General features: G+C 42.5%; 2 protein-coding genes across 5 annotated transcripts in view; one reads left to right on the plus strand and one right to left on the minus strand.

The window, feature by feature from the left end:
* The window catches only part of gabrb2b (gamma-aminobutyric acid type A receptor subunit beta2b), a 204,580-nt gene that overhangs the window by 170,825 nt on the left and 10,100 nt on the right, over positions 1-23,655 (minus strand). The gene's annotated exons all lie outside the window — the stretch shown is intronic.
* The window catches only part of gabrg2 (gamma-aminobutyric acid type A receptor subunit gamma2), a 42,335-nt gene that overhangs the window by 2,180 nt on the left and 16,500 nt on the right, over positions 1-23,655 (plus strand). For all 4 annotated transcript variants that reach the window (XM_084028051.1, XM_084028052.1, XM_084028053.1 and 1 more), the window contains exons 2-6: positions 5,290-5,429; positions 10,369-10,436; positions 12,953-13,173; positions 14,297-14,379; positions 16,004-16,141. In XM_084028051.1, coding sequence (XP_083884177.1) covers positions 5,290-5,429; positions 10,369-10,436; positions 12,953-13,173; positions 14,297-14,379; positions 16,004-16,141 — 650 coding nt within the window. The remainder of the gene's footprint in view (positions 1-5,289; positions 5,430-10,368; positions 10,437-12,952; positions 13,174-14,296; positions 14,380-16,003; positions 16,142-23,655) is intronic.

A 23,655-nucleotide genomic window follows, 5' to 3' on the forward strand; every position in this document is an offset into this window, starting at 1 on the left:
ATGGACATGCACACTGGATATACATACGTGGGACATTAAATCAGATTTAATGTCTTTAAGTTTGACTTTCCATCACACCATGTCCATTTCTTTTAATGTCACCGGGAATGATCACATTTGTTGAAGGTAATGTGCACGTTTTCCCTCTAATGTCTGCTAAAAATAGTACAGTTCTTGTCATCTGACATATACAGAGCTTTTAGTCGGTCCAGTGGGGAAATAATAATAACAGATTTTCTCCATAGAATGTAGTGAATAATCCCTGTTATGGCATATTTCCTCTAAATCTTCCAGGAATTACACCATAATATCTCTCTGATGTGTAAATGTTGTGTTGTGAATTTAACTATATCGCCTCTCCTCTACCTCCTCATCACCTAAAAGCTTAATGTTGGACATGTATAGCTCGTACAGTGCATGATTCTAGTAAGGTTGCTCAAGCGACACGATGCCTAATGTAGCTGTGGCTTAAGAGAAACATCAACAACGCCAACCTAACACACAGTCCTCTTGCTAAACAAGCAACAAGCAAGTAACAGATCCATTGCCAGCAACATGCACACCCACACACGTATCTACAGGTGGCATATTTGTATATCAAATACTAATGATAAGGTGACTTACATCAAGACACAAACAAAACATGACACTTCTTTATCTGCAGAGGCAAACTCCTGGCTAAAATTAGCTTGTTAGCAATAATATGCTATGGACATAATACATTAAATGAAGATGGTGTAAACCATAATCATAACTGCAAAGACAATTTGAATATAGGTTTGTAGTCTTTTTGAGCTGACTTCAATCCTGAATCTGCCACTCGTTGCATCCAGTTATACCCAACCCAGTAAGTAAGTGCAGTTCTTTTAAAATACCATCCATTTAAATATATTCATATTCATCACCCAGGATTATTAAGGTTTCAGAGTGATTTTCCGATTTCTGGAATAGAGAATGTGTGAATCAACAGCAGTGGTCATAATAACTCTCATTTCCTCAGCCCAGTAAGCACCAGGAGAAACCTGAAGTAGGGTCATGGATGTTGGCACCCAACACGCCTTGTTGTTTTCTGAGCGTCCTACCGAAAGTCTTCTCTCGCTGACTTCATTCTAAGAGGCCCTGTGGATAAATAAAGATCTACTACCCTTAGTCCAAAAGGGAGCATTTCTATTTTAAGGACACAGGTACACAGCAGACGGATGAGGACTCTGGAGTAGAGAGAGGATACGTTTAAAACTAGTCCTGTGATGTTTACCTTCCATGCTAACATACAGAATATGGCCTGATTTTACATGCATGGAGGGTTTAGGACCGAACACTCAATGCTGCATAGATTTGAACTCACTGTATCCTCGTTCAGCTCCAACAAGCACAGATATTTGAACTGGACAGGTCACTTACCTCCAACCAACATTACACAGCGATGTACTGGCTACTTCCACATAGTGCCTCATCGCTGAAAGAAACAAGTCAAACTCCCATGTCAGCATCGACTAATCTATGGGGCTCCTTTTAGATTGACTGAGTGAAGGCTGTAAATACACTGGTTCTCACTCCCAGAGGTCCGTTACTGCAGGAAGAGCAGGCTGACATAGTCCAGCTGGCCGTTCTATGTGAGTAGCATAACTGCAGATGTTCATTTTTTTTGCAAAGACAGCCTGATACATTGAGCAGAAGCACATTTCCATTTTGAATCCGCTCTTGCAGCAACGCAATGCAAGAGTGGTTTGTTGTGTGGTTGCCATAGGTGCAGGACCAATTTCATGTTGGTTGATAATAACTAGGAGGGTCTATTCACTTTTATTAGCTACAATTTAAAACATGCAACGATGATAGAGCCAATGTGGATGCACGTAGCTATTAGCGGGTGTTGCTGTCATTAGCCTACTTGGACCAGCTCAGTGTGTACGGGGCCGTTCGTCCACTGCTTTGTGTGGAACCTGCGACGAGGTTTTAATTGAGCTCTGTTTTGACGGCTGCACGCCGAGCAGATGAGAGTGTTTGTCGACGATGGCGCCGAATGTATGAAAATATCCAACCGTCCTCAGCGAGAGTAGCTGCGAACGCAACACTTGACTCCAGTGCTCTCCAGCGACACATGCGCAGCCGGAGACATGCATATGCATGAAAAACAAACACTAACAGGCACGCACATGCACAGCAGCACGCAAACACGCTGCACCCCCCCCCACCCCTCCGCTCTGTGGACCTTCAGGTACCAAATTAGTAGGCTAAACACATGGTGCTTCCTTTTGATTAGCTTGTCTTTGGAGCATTTCCACATGTGCTAAAGGGCTGTGAAATGAAAGCCACAACCTAAAAAAGCCCTGCTCATCTGTCCATCTATACATATCTGTCTATCTATCTATACATCTATCTGAACATCAAATGTGTCTGCGCAAGAGACCGATATTCCAAGCATACATATATATTTTATAACATCCAGTAAGGCATGTCTAAAAGGGTCCAGCTGAGTAAAATTATTAAGATTTAATGATTTAGGCACTAGTGTTTTGGTGGAGATGGATGGCTTAATGGCACTTAATGCAGTCTGAGGAAGAGTGCTGGTCAAAACATTATTCCTCGCACCCGGGCTAAAAACACGAGAAAGCTATCAGCTACCCTTCTCCTTGTGTTTTACCATGGAAACCGTCCACCCCCCCTTTACCATTACTGATTCTTTATTATTTCATTCAGCAGTGTCTCTTCCTCTCATTGCTCTCAAGCTTTTCAGAACGCTCCCTTCAGAACTGTTTCACTCTTGTTCTTTTGTGCTGTTGGCAGATTCTCCAAACCCCTTTTTCTCGCATTCTCTCTCTCCGTCTATCTATATCTGTCTGTATTCATCCATCCTGTTTCTCTATACTCCGTCTTGTTTCCGATGCATCGTGTGCCTGTACACATCTGTATTATTCATCATCTACGATTGTTGCCATCCGAGGCACAACTTCCACGTGATTAGCGAAGGAGGCTTCTCTTTAATGCGTATGCATGTGAGATCAAGATCACACACATAGCTGGGGATGTGGAACGTGAGGTTGGTTGCTATTAACCAGGTTTGCATGGAAGATAATGTGCTGATTTACTCTAGTAGTGGGGGCAAGGACATTTTAATTATCCAATTTTACAAACCACAATCGCAAACAGCAATGATCATAGGCTTTTTCTAATAAATATAAAGGATGGATTTTGAACTCCCATAGTTTGTCAGCTTGCGTTTCTTTATTGCTGAAGATGGCGAGCCGGCTGTGAAGCTCTGCAGCGCGTCCTGTGTGAAAAAGCCTAATTGGTTTACATGGGTGCCGAAAGGACACGGGCAGCACTTCTCCGTGACAAAAATCGTGGCATCGCGGCGCTCCCGTCTTCAGTGTGTGAACCTGGCGTTAATAAATCACACACCAATTACACTCAGTTAGCTGGAGCGCAAATTGAATGAAACTATGCACTTATAGGCACATAAATCTGGCCCGCGGTCTCTTTCACTAACAGTCACACATCACGTTCATGCTTTTCTTTTTGGTCTACTCTTCTCTTTCTTGTGCTAAGCCTCCTAAAATACTGGAGTGCCACTCGATAACAAATTGTTGTTGCAAGTCTCTTTTACGTCTTAATGTGTTGTCATACCTCCATCTTCTCTAAAAGATCTATTGTAACAGCGACTAAAACTTCATTCCAGAGATATAATTAACACTTGGCTGTGGGAGCAGAGGAAACACATTTACGGCCCCGCCGTGGTGGTATCTGTGGTCGGGGGGCTCTTGAGACATCATTATCCTTCCAGTTTGAGACGTCTGAAGTGAGGAAGTAAACTCACGAAAATTGGCTCGTCTTCTCCAGCTCTCACGGAAGCTTTGGGGGCCCCTAAAACCCCTATTTACACCTCGGCAAACAATTCTGCCATCAAGTTCCTCAACTTAGGATTTATTCCTAAGTTTGAAATTGGAGGAGAGCTTTAGCTGTCAGTTGCTTTTTAGGGGAAACGGAAGTCAAAACGTCTCACTTTGAAAGAGTGACCATTATCAAGCTTATTTCAATCTTAACAGAGGAAGAAATTCACGAATCCGTGCGATGAATCTGTCCAGGTTGGCATTAAACGTGCTCTCTAAATTTGCAGTTTGGAAGATGGATGCAAACAAAGTTAGTATCTAACCACCTTCCTTAAATTCAACATGGGGAAGAGGGTGTGTACAAGGCCTCCAGGAGGACAAGATAAATGATGATGGGAGCTCTCAGCTGCACACTAATGTAGCAGATGTAGGTTTTATTGGAAATAAAACTCAGATGATGAGTTGTCTTCCCTTTAAAATCATCTAACGGTACGTCCCATCAGAGGCAACATAATTCCCATAAAGTCTATATGTCTATTTCATATCATTCCAGATGAGCTTATGTACAAGCCTTGTGCTATTTACAGGTCGTGATCGCTTTGTGCTTTCGTTACTTCTGCATCTGTTAATGGGTTCTATGGCACGGAGCCTGAGAAACATGGGATTATAAAAAAAAAAGTCAAGAAGTCATGTATTCTGGGAATGCAAAGATCTGACGATAATGAGTTCAGCCTTTTCATCTCATTTTCACTACATCAAATAGACTTTTTTCTGTTTTATCTAATGTGCTCTAAATGCATGATGGGATTGGTCTTGAAATGCGGGTCGTTTTTTTTCATCCAAACCTACTAGATGGTCTAGGATGTATATTAAGTTTGATCTGAATCAAAATAAAGGAGAATGTTACTAAACGTATGCACAAGATGGCATCGCTGCAATGATTCATACATTAGTGGGGAAAAAATTAATCTGGTACGTAATGGATACAACAGGACTTTAATGGACCAAAACATCATCAATATTTGATTTGCGACCTTTTGTTGTGTGAAAAAAATTGTATGTGCACTGAATGTGTATCATAGATGATTCATATGGTAATCATAAAAAATGCTCCCATCATGTCACTCTTCTCTGTGACTCATTAGCATTTTTCAGTGGTTAAAATACCTTATTTCGCAAGCAATGACAGAAGCAACATAGAAAGGGATGATTTATGGGATACTCTATTTTTCCGTTTGTCTCTAGGAGTAATATTGTGATGATGAAACGCCTTGAAAATATCCCAAGTTCATCTCCTGACCTTGGAATGAGGTCTTCAAAAGACTTTTATATTCACTGCATCTCTAATATTTCTGTATAAAGAATGCAGAGCACTTAAAGAAAAAGAAAACACGGCTTGCTCTCCGTTTTTTAAAAAGGAACTATTGATTGCACACATTTATTTTCTCTCTCCTCCCCGCAGCTCCTTCCAGACCGATGACGAGGATGAGGTTACTAACAAGACGTGGGTGCTGACTCCCAAAGTGTACGAGAGTGACGTCACGCACATCCTCAACAGCCTACTAGACGGATACGACAACAAACTCAGACCTGACATCGGAGGTGGGTGCCGATTCCTCACAGATGATCCGTTTAGTCGCGGAATCACAAAGAACTTACGCCCACATTTATGGCCAAATGTGTCATCAAACACGTATATGCACTCATTAACTGACAAACATGCTTATACCCAAGCAGTTAACACATTAACTGTGGAAAATAGGATGTAGCATAGAGCCTGCCATGTTCTCAGTCATTGGAGATAAACTATGAATGAAAGGCACGTTAGTGAAAGTAAACCAACCCCAAAATACAACCTGATCAGACGTCATATCATTGTAAATGTTGTCCCTAAGAAATACATTCAATTAAGTGTAAACTTCCTCCTTTATTTGGAGATGGTCATGATTTCTGGAAAGAAACATTGGTTTTGCAAATGTGAGTGCCACATAAGCCATATTTCCATTTAAAATACAATTTGAAGAGTGTGTTTTTTGGCCGTGTCTCATGCTGTCCAGAGAAAAAGAAGCATTGGCACATTATGCAAGTACCCGAGAAGACGGCAACAGCAGAAAACAGCTGAGTTTGATCAGAATTTATTCGGCAAAGACCTTTCCATAATCCATTTAGCACATTAACACTTTTTTGGTCCATTATTTAGGGGGCTTTTTAAATGATTGCATACGCCCAAGAGGGCAGACGTTTCACTCAACAAGCCATTGAGAATCATTGGGTTCTGAGTCAACAACAGCGTTCGGGTCCGGAATCTGACTTGAAGATTTTCCATTTGACCTTCACACCAATGATTCATTACTTTATTTGGACTCCAGCCGGATGGCTTGGAATGACTCGATATTCTCCAAGAGCCCGAAGGAAAAAAAGGCAGTTATACAAAGTACTGGTTTACTGGTAATCTGACAGCAGCCAAATATAAGGGAATGTTCTAATTTTTAGCTGAAGCTGACCATCGTTTTACCTGGTTAGGAAAATGACACATCACCAGTGGCAGATTATATCACATGTAGGTACCGAGTTAACAAAATACAGTTAGTTGCTGAAGTTAAAAACCTAAATACAACTAGTCTGTTGACTAGATTTGAAACTGGATTCAATAAAATGCTCAAACACCAGGAATAACATACCAAGGCCCACCTCGTCAGCTTGTTATTTAGTGTATTTGAAAGATGTAAATACACACTAATATAATATTCACTGTTTATTTAAATCTACGCTTATTTCAAATTCTAAAAACGTGTGACCTAGTTGACTTGCCTTACCTCTGTGTAGCTAGTTATAATGTTGGTAAAGCCACCTGATGCATGCCCTGAAATATCCCTGCTGCAAATTGTAAAACAATAAGAAATAATTACTTTTTAATAGCACTAAATGAAAATGGTAGGCCAGCTGCACTGGATGGCCTCTTCGCTGTCTGGAGAAATTGAACACGGAGGATTTAATATGCACGGCGGCGAGTTCATTATTGCACTGCGCTGGGTAGTGCAAGGTGTCCGTGTGTGTGTGTGTGTGTGTGTGTGTGTGTGTGTGTGTGTGTGTGTGTGTGTGTGTGTGTGTGTGTGTGTGTGTGTGTGTGTGTGTGTGCTGGCGTCCATTCTATGTTGGCGTCGCGTGTCGTCAGGAAGACTATAAATAACGCATACCTGTGTACACGCATGCATTTTTTGGGCGGGATGGCGGTCCGTCACGGCCCTGCGAGCGTCCTTCTTGTCGATGCGAGGCGGAGACAAGCAGCTTACACCCTGCACTGTGACAGACATCTGGCCAGGGCTGCCTTGTCTGCACAAGTGCGCGTACATCCTAAAGCCTGTCAGGTCCGTCTGCAAGAGCAGAATAGGGAGATATTCAGAACCCTTGAATATTTGATTCATGGGCCGGTATTCTTGTGGGGAAAAAACGGGGTTTAAGTCAGAATCCGTCACCTACTCCTACAGAATAATAAAGATGTTACCATTTAATATGCCAGCAGTGAACTGCTTCTCCATATGCCGGGGGGGGGGCAAAGGTTAGTGCTGTATTAAAATGGTGAGGACGGACTGGAAAAGAAAGCCCATGTCTTATCAGGCTGTAGTCGCAGCACAGGAACACAGGAACAAGGGAACAGCATGACATCATGCAACCTGCAAGCTAAATAGCAGCACCTCCCAAAGGAAAAAATGATGATGAGCTAGCTTTAAATAATTTATCGAATTAACTATTTATTTATGATATCAAATAATACATTTTATTTATGGGTGCCCTTCAGAACACTCAAGGTCACCTCACATGTACACTTAAAATAATAAAAACTTTTTTTTTGGGGGGGGGGTGAATTTTTGGCACTCTTCTCTCACGGTCCTCCCATATACTGCACAATACATCTGGATGGTGACACACTTTATGAAGGGGCAGCATGTGAGACTTTCAAAGTGGGCTTCAGCTGGAGAAAGAGCAGCTCTCCCGTTTTTGCTTTGAGGTGCGACTTCAGCCCAGAGAAGCGCTGCGTAGCCGGGCGGCTGGCTGCCACCGTCTTACCCGTCATCTTCAAACGCGCTGTGATCTCGCTCGCTCGCTGGCTGGCTGCCGTTCCAGCTGCTGCCGAGTTACACAGCTACAGAGGGGTTATAATTAGCTTTTCTATACTGTCATCTGATCCACCAACCAATCAACCGACCAGCCTTACCATGGCAAGAGCAAAAACATTCTCCTCCGCTGCTCGAAATGCTCGTGGATTTAGATTCATCGCTGATTGTGCCACATGCCTCCCTTTGAAGTCCATTGTGATGCTCGTTTAATTTTTAATGCCCCTGGAGTCTACTGTACATATGAAAACTGAGGCAAATAGGACGGAGACAGGGAGAGAGAGCGAGAGAGACTTAATTCTTAAACCATCACACATCCATGGCTTCGACAGAGAAGTTCTTGCCTTCTGCAAAAGACATTGTTTCATAGAATTCGCAAATTGGAGAGCAATGGCAAGGACATACACAGTGAGTTAAATGAATAGATTGCTCATGCCTGGCGCTGTATTTGGTCTGTCTATGAGCTCATTGGATCAGCCATGTACCAGGATGCCTGCGGTGGGTGTGTTGGCATCTTTTACATCAGCTCAGCTCGCAAGTTAGAATTCTGAGCCACTTTATGTTCCCTGGCATCTCCGTATAACGTTTCCTTGGCATCTATTTGTGCGTTTCTGGAAAACATCCACTTTTCATTATGTTGGCTGCATGAACCCCAAAAATTCTGTTTTTATTTATTGATTTTCTATTTACACCATGCCTTTTAACTTTCTATGCAATGTTGAACCGTTGATCCAGTCCAAGGTTACATATTTTCACTCTACATGAATTCTAATCATGCCAACGCATTTACATGCATTATGCACTAGTATTTATAGCCACTGACTGATCTATCTGTGTAGCCGAAAGGAATAACATTATGTGCGATCAAGTATAAACCAATAAGAGCTTTGTGCGGGAGTTTGTGTGTGTGTGTGTCCATGTTTGTTCAAACATGACGTCTGTCCTCGCTACGTGAAGGTTAGATGCATGGCGGTGGACAGATGTAACAATGCAGGTGCACAAACGGAGAACATTCATTAACACGTGAGAAGATGTGCACATGATGCAACATTTAATAGATGAGGACAACACTCCTATTTGACAGTTTTATTATATTGTCACACGAGACGAAAGGTCCATGTTTCACTATATGAAAAAAAGCAAATTGGAGTTACTTTTTTATCATCTTCATGAAGGACCCAGAACCAAGTCTTCAAGAGACTTGAGCACATTTAATAGTTTCCAATGTAACTGCTGCTCTAATGTGGCATATTTAAAAAAAGGAAGATGCACTTCTAACCTGAAAGTGTGTCTCTGTGGGGGCGGCAGGCAGCAGCAGGTCTGTGAGAAAAGACAGCCTCTGATTGGCTCTGGAGAGAAGCTGACAGGCCTGAAGCATAGAAAGACAGGAAAGGGATGGATGGGATGTTACAGAGGGCACTAAGGTATTGTGGTGAATGGGACGGGAGTTTGGTTGTAAATAAGGACAAAGCGTGTGGTTTTCTGACGTCGACAGGAAGAAGAAGAAGACGAAGTTGGCCCCCGAGGGCTCGCATGTCGTCTCCTTGTAGACAAAGGAACAAGTGTTCTTATTCCACCAGCTCCGTCATGATGCTTGAGTGAACTGAACGTCATTGGCTTTTAACAGCTGACGACAAATGAATCCAGCCAGAAGTTTAGCTAGAACATCTGTTAAGCCACAGGATACAACAGCGATTTGAAAAATCAAACACTAAATTACACCCGAGACGGTTACAACATCAATATTTGATTAAGAAAACACTCCTGAAAGGAGAAAAAACAATAGACATCTGAAGTTAGTTTTGTCTTTATTAGTAGTGCATTGTGGGGGCTGCACGGTGGTGTAGTGGGTAGCACTGTCGCCTCACAGCGAGAGGGTCCTGGGTTCGATTCCCGGGTCGCCCCCCTGAATACAGGATAAGCGGTAGACGATGGATGGATGGATGGATAGTAGTGCATTGTGGAATGTGATATAATTAACATTTTCTTTTTTTTATACCATGTTTTGAAGAAATTTCCAGTTTTGATGGAAAACAGTTTGTTAGAGCCCCCAACCTCTTCTCCTCTATTTGTTCTATTGTGAAAAAATCCCTTTTTGTTGAATTACACATGTATTTGTTTTTCTCTAACATGGGACTAGAATAAAACCACGTTTCTTATTGTGAATTTGATGCCTGATGAAGCTCTGCGACGTATCACGACATGACTGAACTTAGACCAGACAGTTAGCAATAATTTAAACATTTCTCATGATTTCATCACACATTCCTCTATCAGCTGTGAATTTCACTGAAAGCTACAGGGCGATTATCTCCCTCTTTTTCATTATGGATGATGATGACGTAGGCAAAAAGCAAGCAACAACTTCCCGAAGTGAATATGAAATAAATGCTCATCTCTGCAATTGGCTTTCTTGTGTTTTACAGTGAAACCGACCGTGATCCACACCGACATGTTCGTCAACAGCATCGGCCCAGTGAATGCCATCAACATGGTGAGTACTACTAGAATAGAAGCTGCGTGTCTAACTAAAGGAGAACGTTCCAGAGGGCGGCTCTCTCTCTCCGGAGCTGGCAGGGTTTCAGCGTCTTGCTCAAGCACCCTTCAGCAGGGCAGATGCTCGCTGTCAAGGTGGATCGGCTGCGTCGCCTAATCACTACGCTGTCCCACTGGCCTTGTCGTGTAGCGGTACAATGCAGGTGTCAATCAGCTGCTGCACCTCTGCACCCGAGGGCACAAATGCCGTCGCATTAAACGCCACTTATTTCAACTTAGAAAATTAATACGGATTAACCTTTGATGAATGTTTGCATATAGCAGCATATTTGCAAATGGCTGGGTGAGTTGGCGAATCTGAAGATGTTTGCACTTTGTAGTTGCCAAGGGTTTCATCAGCGAGGATCTGAGGTGTCACCTGTTTGAGCTCGTTGTGTGTTCAAATTAATAAATCATGTTTGTCATTTTCCTGGGAGGGTTTGAATACAAGGTTGTTATTTTTTGGGGCCTTTTGATCACATCTGTCTGCAGTTGACGCATTCCGTCCTGGTTGCACTTAATGTATTTGTGTTCACCGACTGCAATGTTTATTTTTAATGCTCAATTCTTTTAATAAAAGTGTTCACATAAAAGCATCCCTGTTGGACATATTAGTATGTTTTTGTCAGTGTTGTTCTGCTGGTGTTAAAGATGCAATAGAATAAATCAAAGCATGTTTTTTTAACTACTTTATTACATAAAGAAGCTTCTTATTAATTTGATCAGCTTCAGCCAATGTGTGTGGGAGAACTGCTTGTGTGTACAGTACCAGCTTCCAAAAAATCTAAGTTTTGGTGTATTTATATTATTAGAAATTCCAATTTGTGGTGTTGAAAGTGAACTCTATTGTTTTTAGCGTTGGCAATGTTACATCGTACAGGAACTCATTAATTAGATGCATGAAACACAAAGGGATGGTAACAGAAGAGGCAGCGACGACCAAAAGAACAAGTTCATCTGATGGAGTGGAGGAGGGAAAAAAAAGGTCTCGTTGGAGAGAAAGAAGGATTTAGAAAACGAGACTCATCTGGCATCGGTGTTGTTTCATGTGTCATTGTTTTCCGTGGCAGCGTACCCGCTGAGAACCCACTTCTATTGTAATGCCGCAGAGCAGTCTGCTGTACGCGGCGGTGGCGTTCCGTTTCACTTAGTCTTAGCTAAAACACCCACTCTCTCAATAACGGCAGTCACAGCGAAGTTGGAAGAGAGAAGCACTGATGGGATGGGTTAGAGAATGTGTGTGTGTGTTTGCGCTCGCATTAGGGAGTCTGCATGTGTGTGTGTGTGTGTGTCACGCTGACACGAAACAATGACTGATTGCTTCACATTCATGCGTAATTGCCGTGATATGGCCGCCGCCTTCACGCCACGACATGATAAATGTGGTGCGGTGGCTGGATGTTCTGAAGAGCGTCTGAGCATTAGCAAAATTTAGAATTTTTTTGAATTTGCGACTCGTGTTCGAGGGGATGAAGGAGTTTGACGGACTAACTCAGAGGAAGAGAGGGAAAGATTTGAACAAGGAAAAAAGATAAATTGATGCTTTGTAGCCGTGTAGCTGTTTGAGTTGATAGATGTGCGTCTCTGTGAGAGATCTCGGAGTGTATATAGTTTAAAAAAAAATGTATTTCCATCCCACTCAGCACGGCCCAGATGGAGAACCCTAACCCTAACCCATCATTAGAATTGAACCTGTCTGTCCTTTGCCTGGTGAATACGTTGTTTTTCAAATCTCGTTTAGGACTCTTTGGTGTGGATTTAGGTTTTATTGTTGGGCTTTGTGAGGAAGTTAATGCCTTCATGCCCTCTTGCACACAAATCCTCAGATCCCCCCCTCCCCCTCCTGCTATACTTCACTTTGAACCTTAAGGCTCAACCATTTCAAATAACGATAGCATTTAGCACCCTCTCCCATTAGACCACATCTCACCTTTGTCTTCGCTCTACGACTCTGCCGATGCCTCTTTTATGATCCCTCATGTTTATGCTGTAACACGTCTCTCCCAGGGCCTGAATAGGACACAGAAGTCAGTCTCAGGACAGAGGTCTGTCGAGGCAGCAGGTTACGAGGTTACATAATACTTGAGCCAAACAAGGGGAATTATTAATCGCATCCCGTTGAACATTTAATTTTCAGGTTGAGGGCGTCAAGACACTCTTTTCCAGCCGAACCCTTTAGTCGGGACAAAAGGACTTGTTGGCCTGAATAGAAAACCATCTTGTCTGAGGATGGAAATGTGTTCCAGCATAGAAAAGGTTCCCCCTAGCCGGCAGGAACAGAGAGTGGAGTACTTATGCAGCTCGATTTGATCTCATTGCATCTGACAGTTTAAAGCCAGACATCAGTGACAGCTCTGGTTGCCAACAATTGCAAGGTTTCCCCTGACAAAGACAGACTTTTAACGAGTGTTGCATAAAGCATGTTTGCATAATGCTGTGTGTTTTTTGTTTTTTTCTTTTTTTATCCGTCGCCAGGAATACACCATCGACATCTTCTTTGCTCAGACCTGGTACGACAGGAGGTTAAAGTTCAACAGCACGATGAAGGTCCTGCGTCTCAACAGCAACATGGTCGGGAAGATCTGGATCCCGGACACTTTTTTCCGCAACTCAAAGAAGGCCGACGCCCACTGGATCACCACGCCCAATCGCATGCTTCGGATCTGGAACGATGGTCGGATACTCTACACCCTCAGGTATCACGTCGGAGATGAGATATTAGGAATGTCATTGATTTGGGTATTCACTCATTCATCAGCCCCGCAGTCTGTGTGTCTAAACGAAAATATTTATTAAAAAAAGAAAAATGCTTCCAATTTTAGGTTTGGTGGGAAAAGAGCATGTTCCCTATGTTGGAATGATAGCGAAGACAATGGGGAGTTCAAAGTATATTTACATAAACATTTAGTTCTAGTGCTCTACGCTGAATAAACCATAAAGCAACACATAACAGTGGAAATACATTGTTACTGCTCTCGACTCAACAATTATGCATTAAAGCTGGACTAAGCAATAATAACCGTTCGGCATTTAATTTAAAATTGGGATTTATGTCCATCACATGCAGTACATGTACATTAGAAAGTATGACGCAATACTCAAAATGATATTATTTAACACCATATTGTTTAATGGCCTTTTCCTGCCTGAAGAGCGATTGAATGGACGGAGAAGACGGACTTGACGGGAAACGCTAATCGTGCTCACCATCATCTTTTGCACACCGCCATAAATACGGCGGACGTTTACGCCAACGCCGCAATATATCACCGGTGATAATAAAGAGGGGAAAGTGACCTATTATGGACTCAATCAAGCCCTGATGGATGTGCTGCTATGCAGAACGCTACCCCTCCACTTCATTAATGTGTTAAGGAACTCACAATTTAACCAGTGGTTAATTAGAATGGCTGCCGTGATTGGGAGGACAATGATACATGACAATGGTGAGTGCATGGATGGGTAAGGTCATTTAAGGTCATCCTCTCATTAAGGGGAAGTTTAATGACTTTGCCTTCAAATTCCCTCACGTGTGAAAAAAGAGAGACATCTGTGTGTGTGTGTGTGTGTGTGTGTGTGTGTGTGTGTGTGTGTGTGTGTGTGTGTGTTGAAAAACTTCAATGTAGTTTGGTGAAATTCAAAATGACTCCTTGTGTTAATACCGATAAAGACAGTGGTGTCATTCTGACTTTCCCAACACCCTGTTAAATATAAAGTGTTATTTTGTGTTTGGTACGTCATTTGAAACCTATATAAACACGTTTTACATTTTCCCTGCAACGACTGAGTCAGCGGATCCCAACATTGTTGTCTCCGCAGGTTAACCATCGATGCCGAGTGCCAGCTTAAACTGAACAACTTCCCAATGGATGAGCACTCGTGTCCCCTGGAGTTTTCAAGCTGTAAGTTTGGCCATATGCTGATCCCCCGCTGTTTTACCTCTCTCTTCTGTTTCATCTCAGACACACACACGCTGTGGCCTCGAACGAGCAACATATGAGCCTAGCAACGACATCATTTAAGGCATCATTATGCAACAGGCACGGGATTTCTTTCAGACCCCTCCAGTCAGTTAGATGAGTCACATGTGTGTGTTTGGGTTTAACAGATGTATGTATGCAAGTACAGTATCTCAGACATATCTCGCTCTCTTCGCCAGAGAAAATGCTATCTCTGTCTAAAAACAGCTGAGGAAAATACAACAATAAGTAGTACTGGCATTCTGTAAAAGGGATTTAATAATGGGTGTCTTATTATATATATTATAACTCGACCAAAGGCAAAGTAGTGATTGATTTTTGTTGTCAATACTGTTCATTTCAAAAAGTGACACGAGTCCAAATGAGTCGATCTCCTCCGGGAGGTAGGGGGGGCGGGGTTAAGTTATGCTAATGAGGCCGCTATGGATCTACAGAGAGGTGCACCATGGGATATTCTCCAGAGAGAAGGCTTCCTAAACAGCTCCAGAGCAAAGAAGAAAGAGAAAGCGGAGGGGTAGCAGGCCTAAAAATGGAACGGAAGCATTCATTTAAATTTGATGAAAGCCCTGGATGTTTTCAGAACTTTGAAAACCGCTTGATGTACAGTGCATGAGCTCCGTCTCGGAGGCGGCGGGGCGGAGCACTGAGTAGCGTGAGGCAAATCATTATGCCGACATAGATTCCTCCACACGTGCCACGTTGTGGGTCGCCTGAACCTTGCTTCTGCAGCAGTTGTGGAGAATGCTTCTTCATTATTTGGGTTTGCTCAAAGTGAATTCAGAATTCGGAGCTTCCCATAAGGATGCTGAATCAATCATTTGCCCATGATGCATTGGAGGAGGTGCAGACTGCCTGCCTGCCTGTAATGTTGCAAATCTTCCATCCCCTTGCCCCTCTGAGGTCCAGAGTTACTGGATGTCAGAGAGCACTTAAGTAATTAAGACATCTTAAAGTTCGAACCGAGGAAGAGTGCATTATTCAAGCCACTCCCTCGCCGACCGCAGACGGCTCCGAACTAGACTGAAGAGAACTCTGGGCCATCCACAGGATACACTTACTATTAGTTTAAAAGCAGCTTTACTATGTATTTTTGTTCCAAATTTGGATACTAGATGTGGATTAAATACTAACAAATTTTGATAATGCATCTGTATTATAAGTGAGTCGGCATTAGTTAGATTATAACTGTGTTTCCCACGACCAGAGAGCGTCCTATTGATGTCATGAAATGATTGGAATCCAGCTCATAGACAGATATGGATATTGTATTTTTTTTTTCTTTTTTCCCACAAATATTTGTGTTCCATATTTAGTCAGGAGTCTTTAAATGATGAATTTTTCATGCATCAGTTCATCTGCAAGCTTGCGGACATTGTGTATAGATTTTTTTTGTTTAATGCTTATGTTTTATATTGACTAGTGTTCCAACACTTTGTTTGATAGAGCAGAGAGCGTAACTAATGAAGATAACGGGATAAATGTTGGTCCTTGGACTACATGGCACTGAACGTCTCTCCTCGTCCTAACCGTGCTCCCTCTCCTCCAGACGGATACCCCAGGGAGGAGATCGTCTACAAGTGGAAAAGGAGCTCCGTGGAGGTCGGTGACATCCGCTCCTGGAGGCTCTACCAGTTCTCCTTCGTGGGCCTGAGAAACACCTCTGAGATCGTCCGGACCGTCTCAGGTAAGAAAACAATCTAGTCGACTGAATATGCACGTCCTTCGTTCGTGAGACAGAAGTGATTTCTTGAACGTGCAGAAGCAGAATGGTAAATCCACGGGTGCTGCAGTCACACAGCATTCGTGATGCATTTTAATCTGATGGAGGCAGGAGCGTGCAGGCAGCATCACCTTAATGTGATGATATGGTGGAATTTCATACGTGAAAACACGAGAGGCATTTTATGATCGGGCTTAATCACGCATGCCAGTTTTTTTGTTTTTTTTGTAACTCCACACACTGCTATATAAAATGATTTTCTGCAAGAATGTTATTATAATCTGTACATACATTATTTAGTACGGATAAAAAATAATGTGAAGAATCATTAACAAGGAAGTAATGCACAATGATAATTGGTTTTTAAATGGTATTCTACATTTTTAAAGCTTTTATTTGAAAATGAGAAGTAAAAGTTAACTTTGTCATTCAACATTCAAGACATTTCTTCATGACTTCTCTGCTGTCATAGTCCTTCATGGCATGCTCTGACAAGGTTGGGTGAATTCAAATCATGTGGTGCCTTTTTTCAAATAGCAGAGAAGGACAAAGTGCATCAGTCATTATGGCGTTCTGGCTGGATTCCATTCAGAGTGATGCTGGAATATAAACGTTTGCTTGAGGAAAAACAGCTGCCTTCTCCTAACGGTGCTGCATGTTTTAGGGCCAACGTGTTTGCATGCATATGCTCGTTTGTTTATGCTTTATATTCGTCATATGTCGCTTAATAATGTATGGAATGTTCTGCAAGGAATCCCCGAAGCTCGTCTGTGGTGAGAATCCAAGAAAGCCGGCGACGTCAACTTTGGCCAGAGGACAGTTCATTCTCATTAGCGGAGCTGCGTTATCAAGGGATGGGGGGCAATATATGACGAATATATAAAATAAGGGTCTATTACAAGTGATATATCTCCTCATTAATACTGTGGTTAAATCGCTCGGAAAGAAATAAGGGAAGCTTTCATTCCCTTAAACGTCCAAATTAAGAGGTGATTAAAAAAAAGAAAAGCTGTCATATGTTTTACTATTAACACCGTCCACGGTTTAAATCCATTCACTCTAGTCCACCGGATATATGCGAGTATTGATCAGGGTTATTGGATGTTTTTTTTAATTGTTTAGAAGATGCTAAAATCATTGTTTCATTAATTGCATCGTTTTATTCTTTGAATCATTTACAGCTTAATGAAATCCCAGACCGCACATAACGCAGCGACACAGACAGCGAGTTAAGATTTGAATGTTTCTTTTTCATGTTTTTTTGTTTTTTTTTGTCGGTGCAATTTATAGTGTTTTAAAAGCTGTATGTAAATGGCTGTTCAGCTTACTTTAAATGTGGCGGCTGAACAATGCTCTCCTATGAAGAACAGTGAAGTTGAAGGTAATATTGTGTTTGAAGTGTTTGCTGACGGTGTAATGGTTCCCCGTTAGATCATTTGGTGATCTGTAATGGGACAAACAAAATTCCTCCACCATCGGCTTCTGCAGAAAACCCATTTTGGGGACGGTTGATGTTTTCCATCACTTTTAAGGGTTGAGGATTCACGATGCATTCGGGGATGTGCGCAGTTGGCAGTTTGGCAAACGTTGCGGTTACAGATACAAATGAGGGAGGCTAGAGAAAAGTAGAGAAGAGAGACGGAGAAAAGCAGCTCGAGCCGGCATCTCGTAGTAGTGCGATAAATAACAATGTTTTTTACTATTTACTTCTCCCGACCTATTTCCTCAAGTAACGTAGGGGCAAGTTCCTAAACAACATCTCCCAACAACATCTGAAGGAATGCAGAGTGCTGTTCTGATTCCAAATCAATCGGTACTTTTAATCCATTCAGGACCACCTCAGTAGCATCATTAATGTTTCCTGTAGTCTCCACTGAGGTTAGTACTCCTTGGCAAGGTTTGACAATGGCTGGACGACAGCATTAGCCACTCGGCGAGTCGCCAGTGGTGAGAGGTGAGTGTCAGACAGCCGGACTCTAATAAAACATGCTTCCGACAAACGATTATTAAAGGCGGCCGACGAAACAAATTGCTTAAAAGTTTGCGTCCCCCCGGGGGGCCGGCGAACCAGACATGCACAGAAACACGCTTGTATGCACTCACACACAGAGTAGCCAAGGGAATAACTGAATTCAGCCAGTCGTTCTGTAATTCGCCACAGTTCACCAGAGTGTCACCGCTAACGTGCACACACACACACACACACACACACACACACACACACACACACACACACACACACACACACACACACACAGCCTGTGTGCGGTACATATGTGTTGGGAGACCCTGCTGGATCAGCAGCGGTGCAAGTTGATTTAAAAGATTTAAAAAAACAACAACAACAAAAACATTTATATCCTTCATGTTCCTTTTGTTTGAATCAGAACATTTTCAAGTGACAACATGAAAAAAAAAGGCAATCTGCGTAGGAGGATGAGCTGGAGAATGTGCGGCGTGCTCTGACTCTCCCTCTCTCTGATCTGGTTTGTTATTTCCACAAACAGCCATCTGCTCTCTCGTCAGAGCCGAGAACCTTATATGCGGCTGAGAGACCTCTTGTCTCATTTTGCAGTCGGTTTGGGTATCTGACCTGCTTCAACATTCACAAACACAACATCTGTCTCAAGAATGCAGTCAGTCAGGGCCTTTATAATGAGCCAGTCGTCTCACGTCCTCGCCGTGTCGGGTCGTAGCGCTCCACGAGACGTACGCTGAAAATATATGGAGATATTCTTTACTATGCTGTATAATCAGCAGCAGCCTTTTCATATGTCAAAATAAAAATAATAAGGTGAATGTCTATCAATATGTTAAACTATCTTATATCTGAATACATGAAAGCTTTGTTTCCCAAATTTGTATTACTTTTTCATTCTGAAGGACAAACACTATTTTCATTTTTGCAGTTTTTCTTTAAAAGAATATGCCTTTTCACAGTCACGCAGTTCCCTCTGCTGAATCACCATGTAATCGAGTTGAAATGGGTCAGGTGAGGCAACAGAGGGACACATAATGGTAAGCTAAGCAGACAGGCAGGCAGGTGAATTGGCCGGATCCAGACAATGAAGACTGTAGCAAAATAGTCGGAGGAAGAGATTCCCTCTCATTCTATGAGACAAGCCGGTCTGTCCCAGGCTCAACTTGTACCACAGGGCCACTCCCGCTTTAATGCATCTGTGCTTCTATTCTTTGACTAGCATCTGTGTGATTATATTTATATATATATATATATATATATATGGACAGAATAGAGAGACGCCCTAGAGATGATTTTGAATGGAGCCAAGGCACTAGATAGAAAGCTAACGTTGCTGTTGATCGAGATAAATCAAGAACAGAGTGCGAAGAAAGGGAACGCAGGGGAAGAGTTAAATAAAATGAAAAGGGGACGCTGGTTGTGGCAGTTTGTCGTTCCTGCCGATGAAAAGTAGAGAACAGAATCTGTGTTGCCGGTTTAAAGGGGTCAAGTGTGTCAGGATGTGAGGCTATGATGAAAAAGTGTGGATTTACTGCATCTGAAGCTCATGGCTCTGTCACTATAAGCAGCTATATTTAAACGTTTACTCCCACTGGGCTATTGTTTGTTTTTTTGCAAGCAAATAATCTGGAAATTCAGTTTTCTTTTTTGTGCTTTTGACAGTGCTGTTTTTTCTAGTACAACAGCTTAAATTGATCACATTTGTCTGGTTCAAATGGATTTCTTTACTGCTGTTTTCTTTTTTGGGTTTTATGAAAAGAATCATTTTGTTGGAGGAATATTCTCTCCGTAGTCTTTAGATCCATTTAAGTGGTTGATCACAGTAAACCTGATCATTAACAAAAGTAATGATGTTATTGTCATGGCAACTAAAAACACCAATTTGCATCCAACAACAGCGGTGAGGTCTCATTAATGCAACACAGGTGCGAGTGCTTGCTTGATACCGAGGAGGTGAATGAAGATGTATTGTGAGGGCAGAGCCGGGATGAATGAGCGATTTGTTTTATCAAGAAACGGGTGATTTGTCATTTTCTCTAAAGCCACTGATTAATGTAGCCGGTGCGTTTATATAACTATCGCACACTACCACGGGGATCTCTCTGAGGCCGTTAACCATCTCCCCAGCACATTAGTGGAACAAATGAGCTTAGAGAAGCATTGTTTAGATCGCCAAGAAGTGTTTCCTCTCCAGCTGAAAGGGAATCGATGCCATTTGCTTTCTTTCTTTCTCCCTTGGCTTCTAGCCCCGCCTTCCCCAGCAGTGAATCGTGGGATGGGTTAAGCAGGACCTGTGCTTAATTTGCTGTACGCAGCCTTGTCCGTCCTCCAATGCTACAAAATCTGTGTTCAGAGTGCTTTGGTCTCCGCGTCCATGAATGAATGCATGTTTCTCTGTCTATATCCTTGCACATTTCTGTGTGCTCTTGCTTTTTTTTTCTCTTTTTCTTTTAGTATCGAAAGCTATTCTTAGAGTGACCTTCCAAAAGCCATGCCGTGCAGCCCCGTTGTCTGTGTGCGTCCGCCTGTGTGATTCAGTTTGAGTGGAGAAAGCCCAGGGACACATCAGCGGACTACGGGGCTCCGCGGGTTTGCAGATGATTCTTTGATGGGGCGAATCTGGAGGCATTGCAGTTGAAAGGAAGTGGGCCGACGAGAGGAACCTCGTGCACACAGTGTGTGTGTATATATAAACACACTCATGGAAGCACAGTCACTCTGACATGCAGAAGGATTCCCTATAGAGCACAGATACAGATGTGCTGCGACAAAATTGTAGTCATCTTTCTTTCTGATATGTGGGTCCATATATCTTTATAGAGGGTCTGAAGATGAAGAAACATGGCTATGGATCACACATGCAAGTGTGTCAGGAGCGTGCAATGATGAGTCAGGTTTCATCAATGCTGTGTTGCACTGTCAGACAGAAAAGCTGTCCCTTTAAGGGGATCCACTTAAAAGAGAAGTGGAACAGACATGTGACAATATTCTGTCTTGGCGTCAGGAGGTTTCGTGAAATCTTCCAGCGGTGGCGTTGTAACGGAGCTCGCTACATACGAGTTCAATAGCAAATTAAAGGGAGAATGTTATCAAATTCAGTCAAAATGATGCCGCCGAGGCAAATACGCTCGTCACCACCTGCCTGGTTTAATCAAGAAAAGATGGAGGGAGATGAAAAGCAATAAAAACCAAAGTGCCAATAGTTTTTTTAGTTTTTTTATTGTGTCTGAGACATCGCATCCCTGATCAAATAAAACGCCAGCGAAAGCTCGAGCATATTGCGCAAAATAATTCCAGTTTTCAGCGCGTACGCCGTCTTGATGAGTAACACTTCAGTCTGATGGTAATTTGCACAAAAGGGGGACGCAATATGAGATGGAGGAATGTGCAGATGCATACGGAGCAGGGAAATGTTCAAATATGGCTTCTTTGAAAGTTTCAGTGATACGGTGCATAAAAATGTAAAGAGACTAAAAGTGAAACAGTCTTAAAGTATTACCATATAAATACTACACAATAGGTGACCTATGACTTGTGCTGTATATGAAAACAGTAATTTAATTACGATAATAATACGCCGTTTTTTTTCTTTTGTCAGAGGACGATCGCTCCATCTTTGCTGAAGGATAAAGGTTAAGAAGCACCGAAACAATCCATTAGCCCTGGTGCGACTCTGTTGCTATAATAGCTGCTCTCTCTAATCTCTTCCTCCCCACTCCCCCTCTTTCTCTCTCTCTCGCTCTCTCTCTCTCTCTCTGTGTCTCTCTGTGCGTTCTCCCTCTTGCTTCTGGGTGATAGTTGTGATGGGCAGGAGTGGGAGGCAAAATGCTCTGACTCAGCCAGAATCCTCCTTTTGTGAAGTTAAATACCAATTTAAACTCCTCCCCATCCCCTCTCCGATCTTCCACAGACGCGTCCTAACCCGCCCCGTACACTAACGGCATTCACGCTTACAAGCGGCGGCTCTATACCACCTCCACCCCTTCCTCGCTTCATCCCGGCTCACTCTCACAAAAGAGATGTTTTTTTCATGTTGCGGCCGCTGTATTCCTGTGTCCTACTTTTTACACCCCCCTATCTCTCTCGCTCTCTCTCTCTCACTCAGTTGACAGTCTAATAAGCCAGTAATTAAAACCTGAAAACAGAGAATGGTGATCGCCCATAGGAGAAGAGATTGCTTTGGGAAAATAAGGCTCTTGTTTTCCTCCCCATCGACCACCACCTGCATATAAAAGAGCGCCTGTGGTGCACAGCAGAGGAGCACAGATTCAGATAAATAGATTTTATTTTTGTCTTTGTGCAACGTTCGACTGCAAGTGCAAATGTCTGTTCTTTTTGGAGGAAAAACCATAAAGCATGCAGGAATATGGATCGGAGACAATATTATTCAGAGCTCCAGTCTTGCAGCTTGCTTCAGTTGTATGAGTGAATTTTTACTGTCCCCACTTCAGTAGCACCGAACCTCACCGCAGCACAACGGCATCTGCAGCACCAGTTTCAGAGTGATAAACTAGGACACTGAAATACTTTCACTACAACATTAAAATCATCTAATTTGCAAGAGAGAGAGAGAGGGATGGGGGGAGCGGGCGAGCAAGTGGATGTAAATAAGTGAGGTCGTTGTTTTTTCAGTTGAGATGCCGGTAGGCAGAGATGGAGGTCACGGGGCGGGGAGATGCGAGGATAAAAAAAGAAAAGAGAGAATGAAGAAGAGGATGCTCAGCCAATACCAAACCAGGTCAAAGCCGATAGAGATGCCGTTGCTCTTCCTCCTCACTTCTGCTGGTGCAGCTGTCTTGCTGAAAGTGATCCTGGTGTCCCGGTGTGCAGCACTGAAGGGGTTGGTCTTGGGTTTTGAGGGGAGAGTGAGGGACTTTGTCAGCTTGAAGGTGCAGGGAGGGAGATAGTCACACATACTGTAATTTAGAATGCTCTGTTGGATGCTTGGACCAATATTGCTGCTCCTGCTGCTGCTGCAACTACATTTGCTGCTACTGTTATTATATGCTGCTTCGGATTGGCTCCTACTTCTGTTAATAATAATGTTACCACTGCTCCTTCCATTATTAGATTTTAAGTGCATTACAGACTGGGCTTTAGTATTCCCCAGCCTTAATACATTTGTATCAGGATATGTTCCTTAAGACCAGTGAAATAGCATTATTGTAAATGGTATATTATTTTATTTATTTTTACTGGTGGCTTAATCGATAAACAATGTTTAAATGTTGGAGTGAGATGAGCTGCTTTACTTTATATACAGTTGGAAGAATGATTTATGACGAAGCATCATATTTAATTAACTGATCATAGACATTTTGTGTGTAAAATACAAAATAAAAAGTGACTTTCAAATAAAAGGCAAGTTAAAAGTATAATATCTTATTGTGCAATAAAAGGTGATTATGAAGTATTAATAATATGATAAAGTACAGGTCCCTCAAAACTTTCACAAAGCATCCGATGTACTTTACATTCCACCTCTGAAGCAAACAAG

Source organism: Eutrigla gurnardus (genome assembly GCF_963514095.1).
Source record: "Eutrigla gurnardus genome assembly, chromosome: 15".
NCBI classification, from domain to species: domain Eukaryota; kingdom Metazoa; phylum Chordata; class Actinopteri; order Perciformes; family Triglidae; genus Eutrigla; species Eutrigla gurnardus.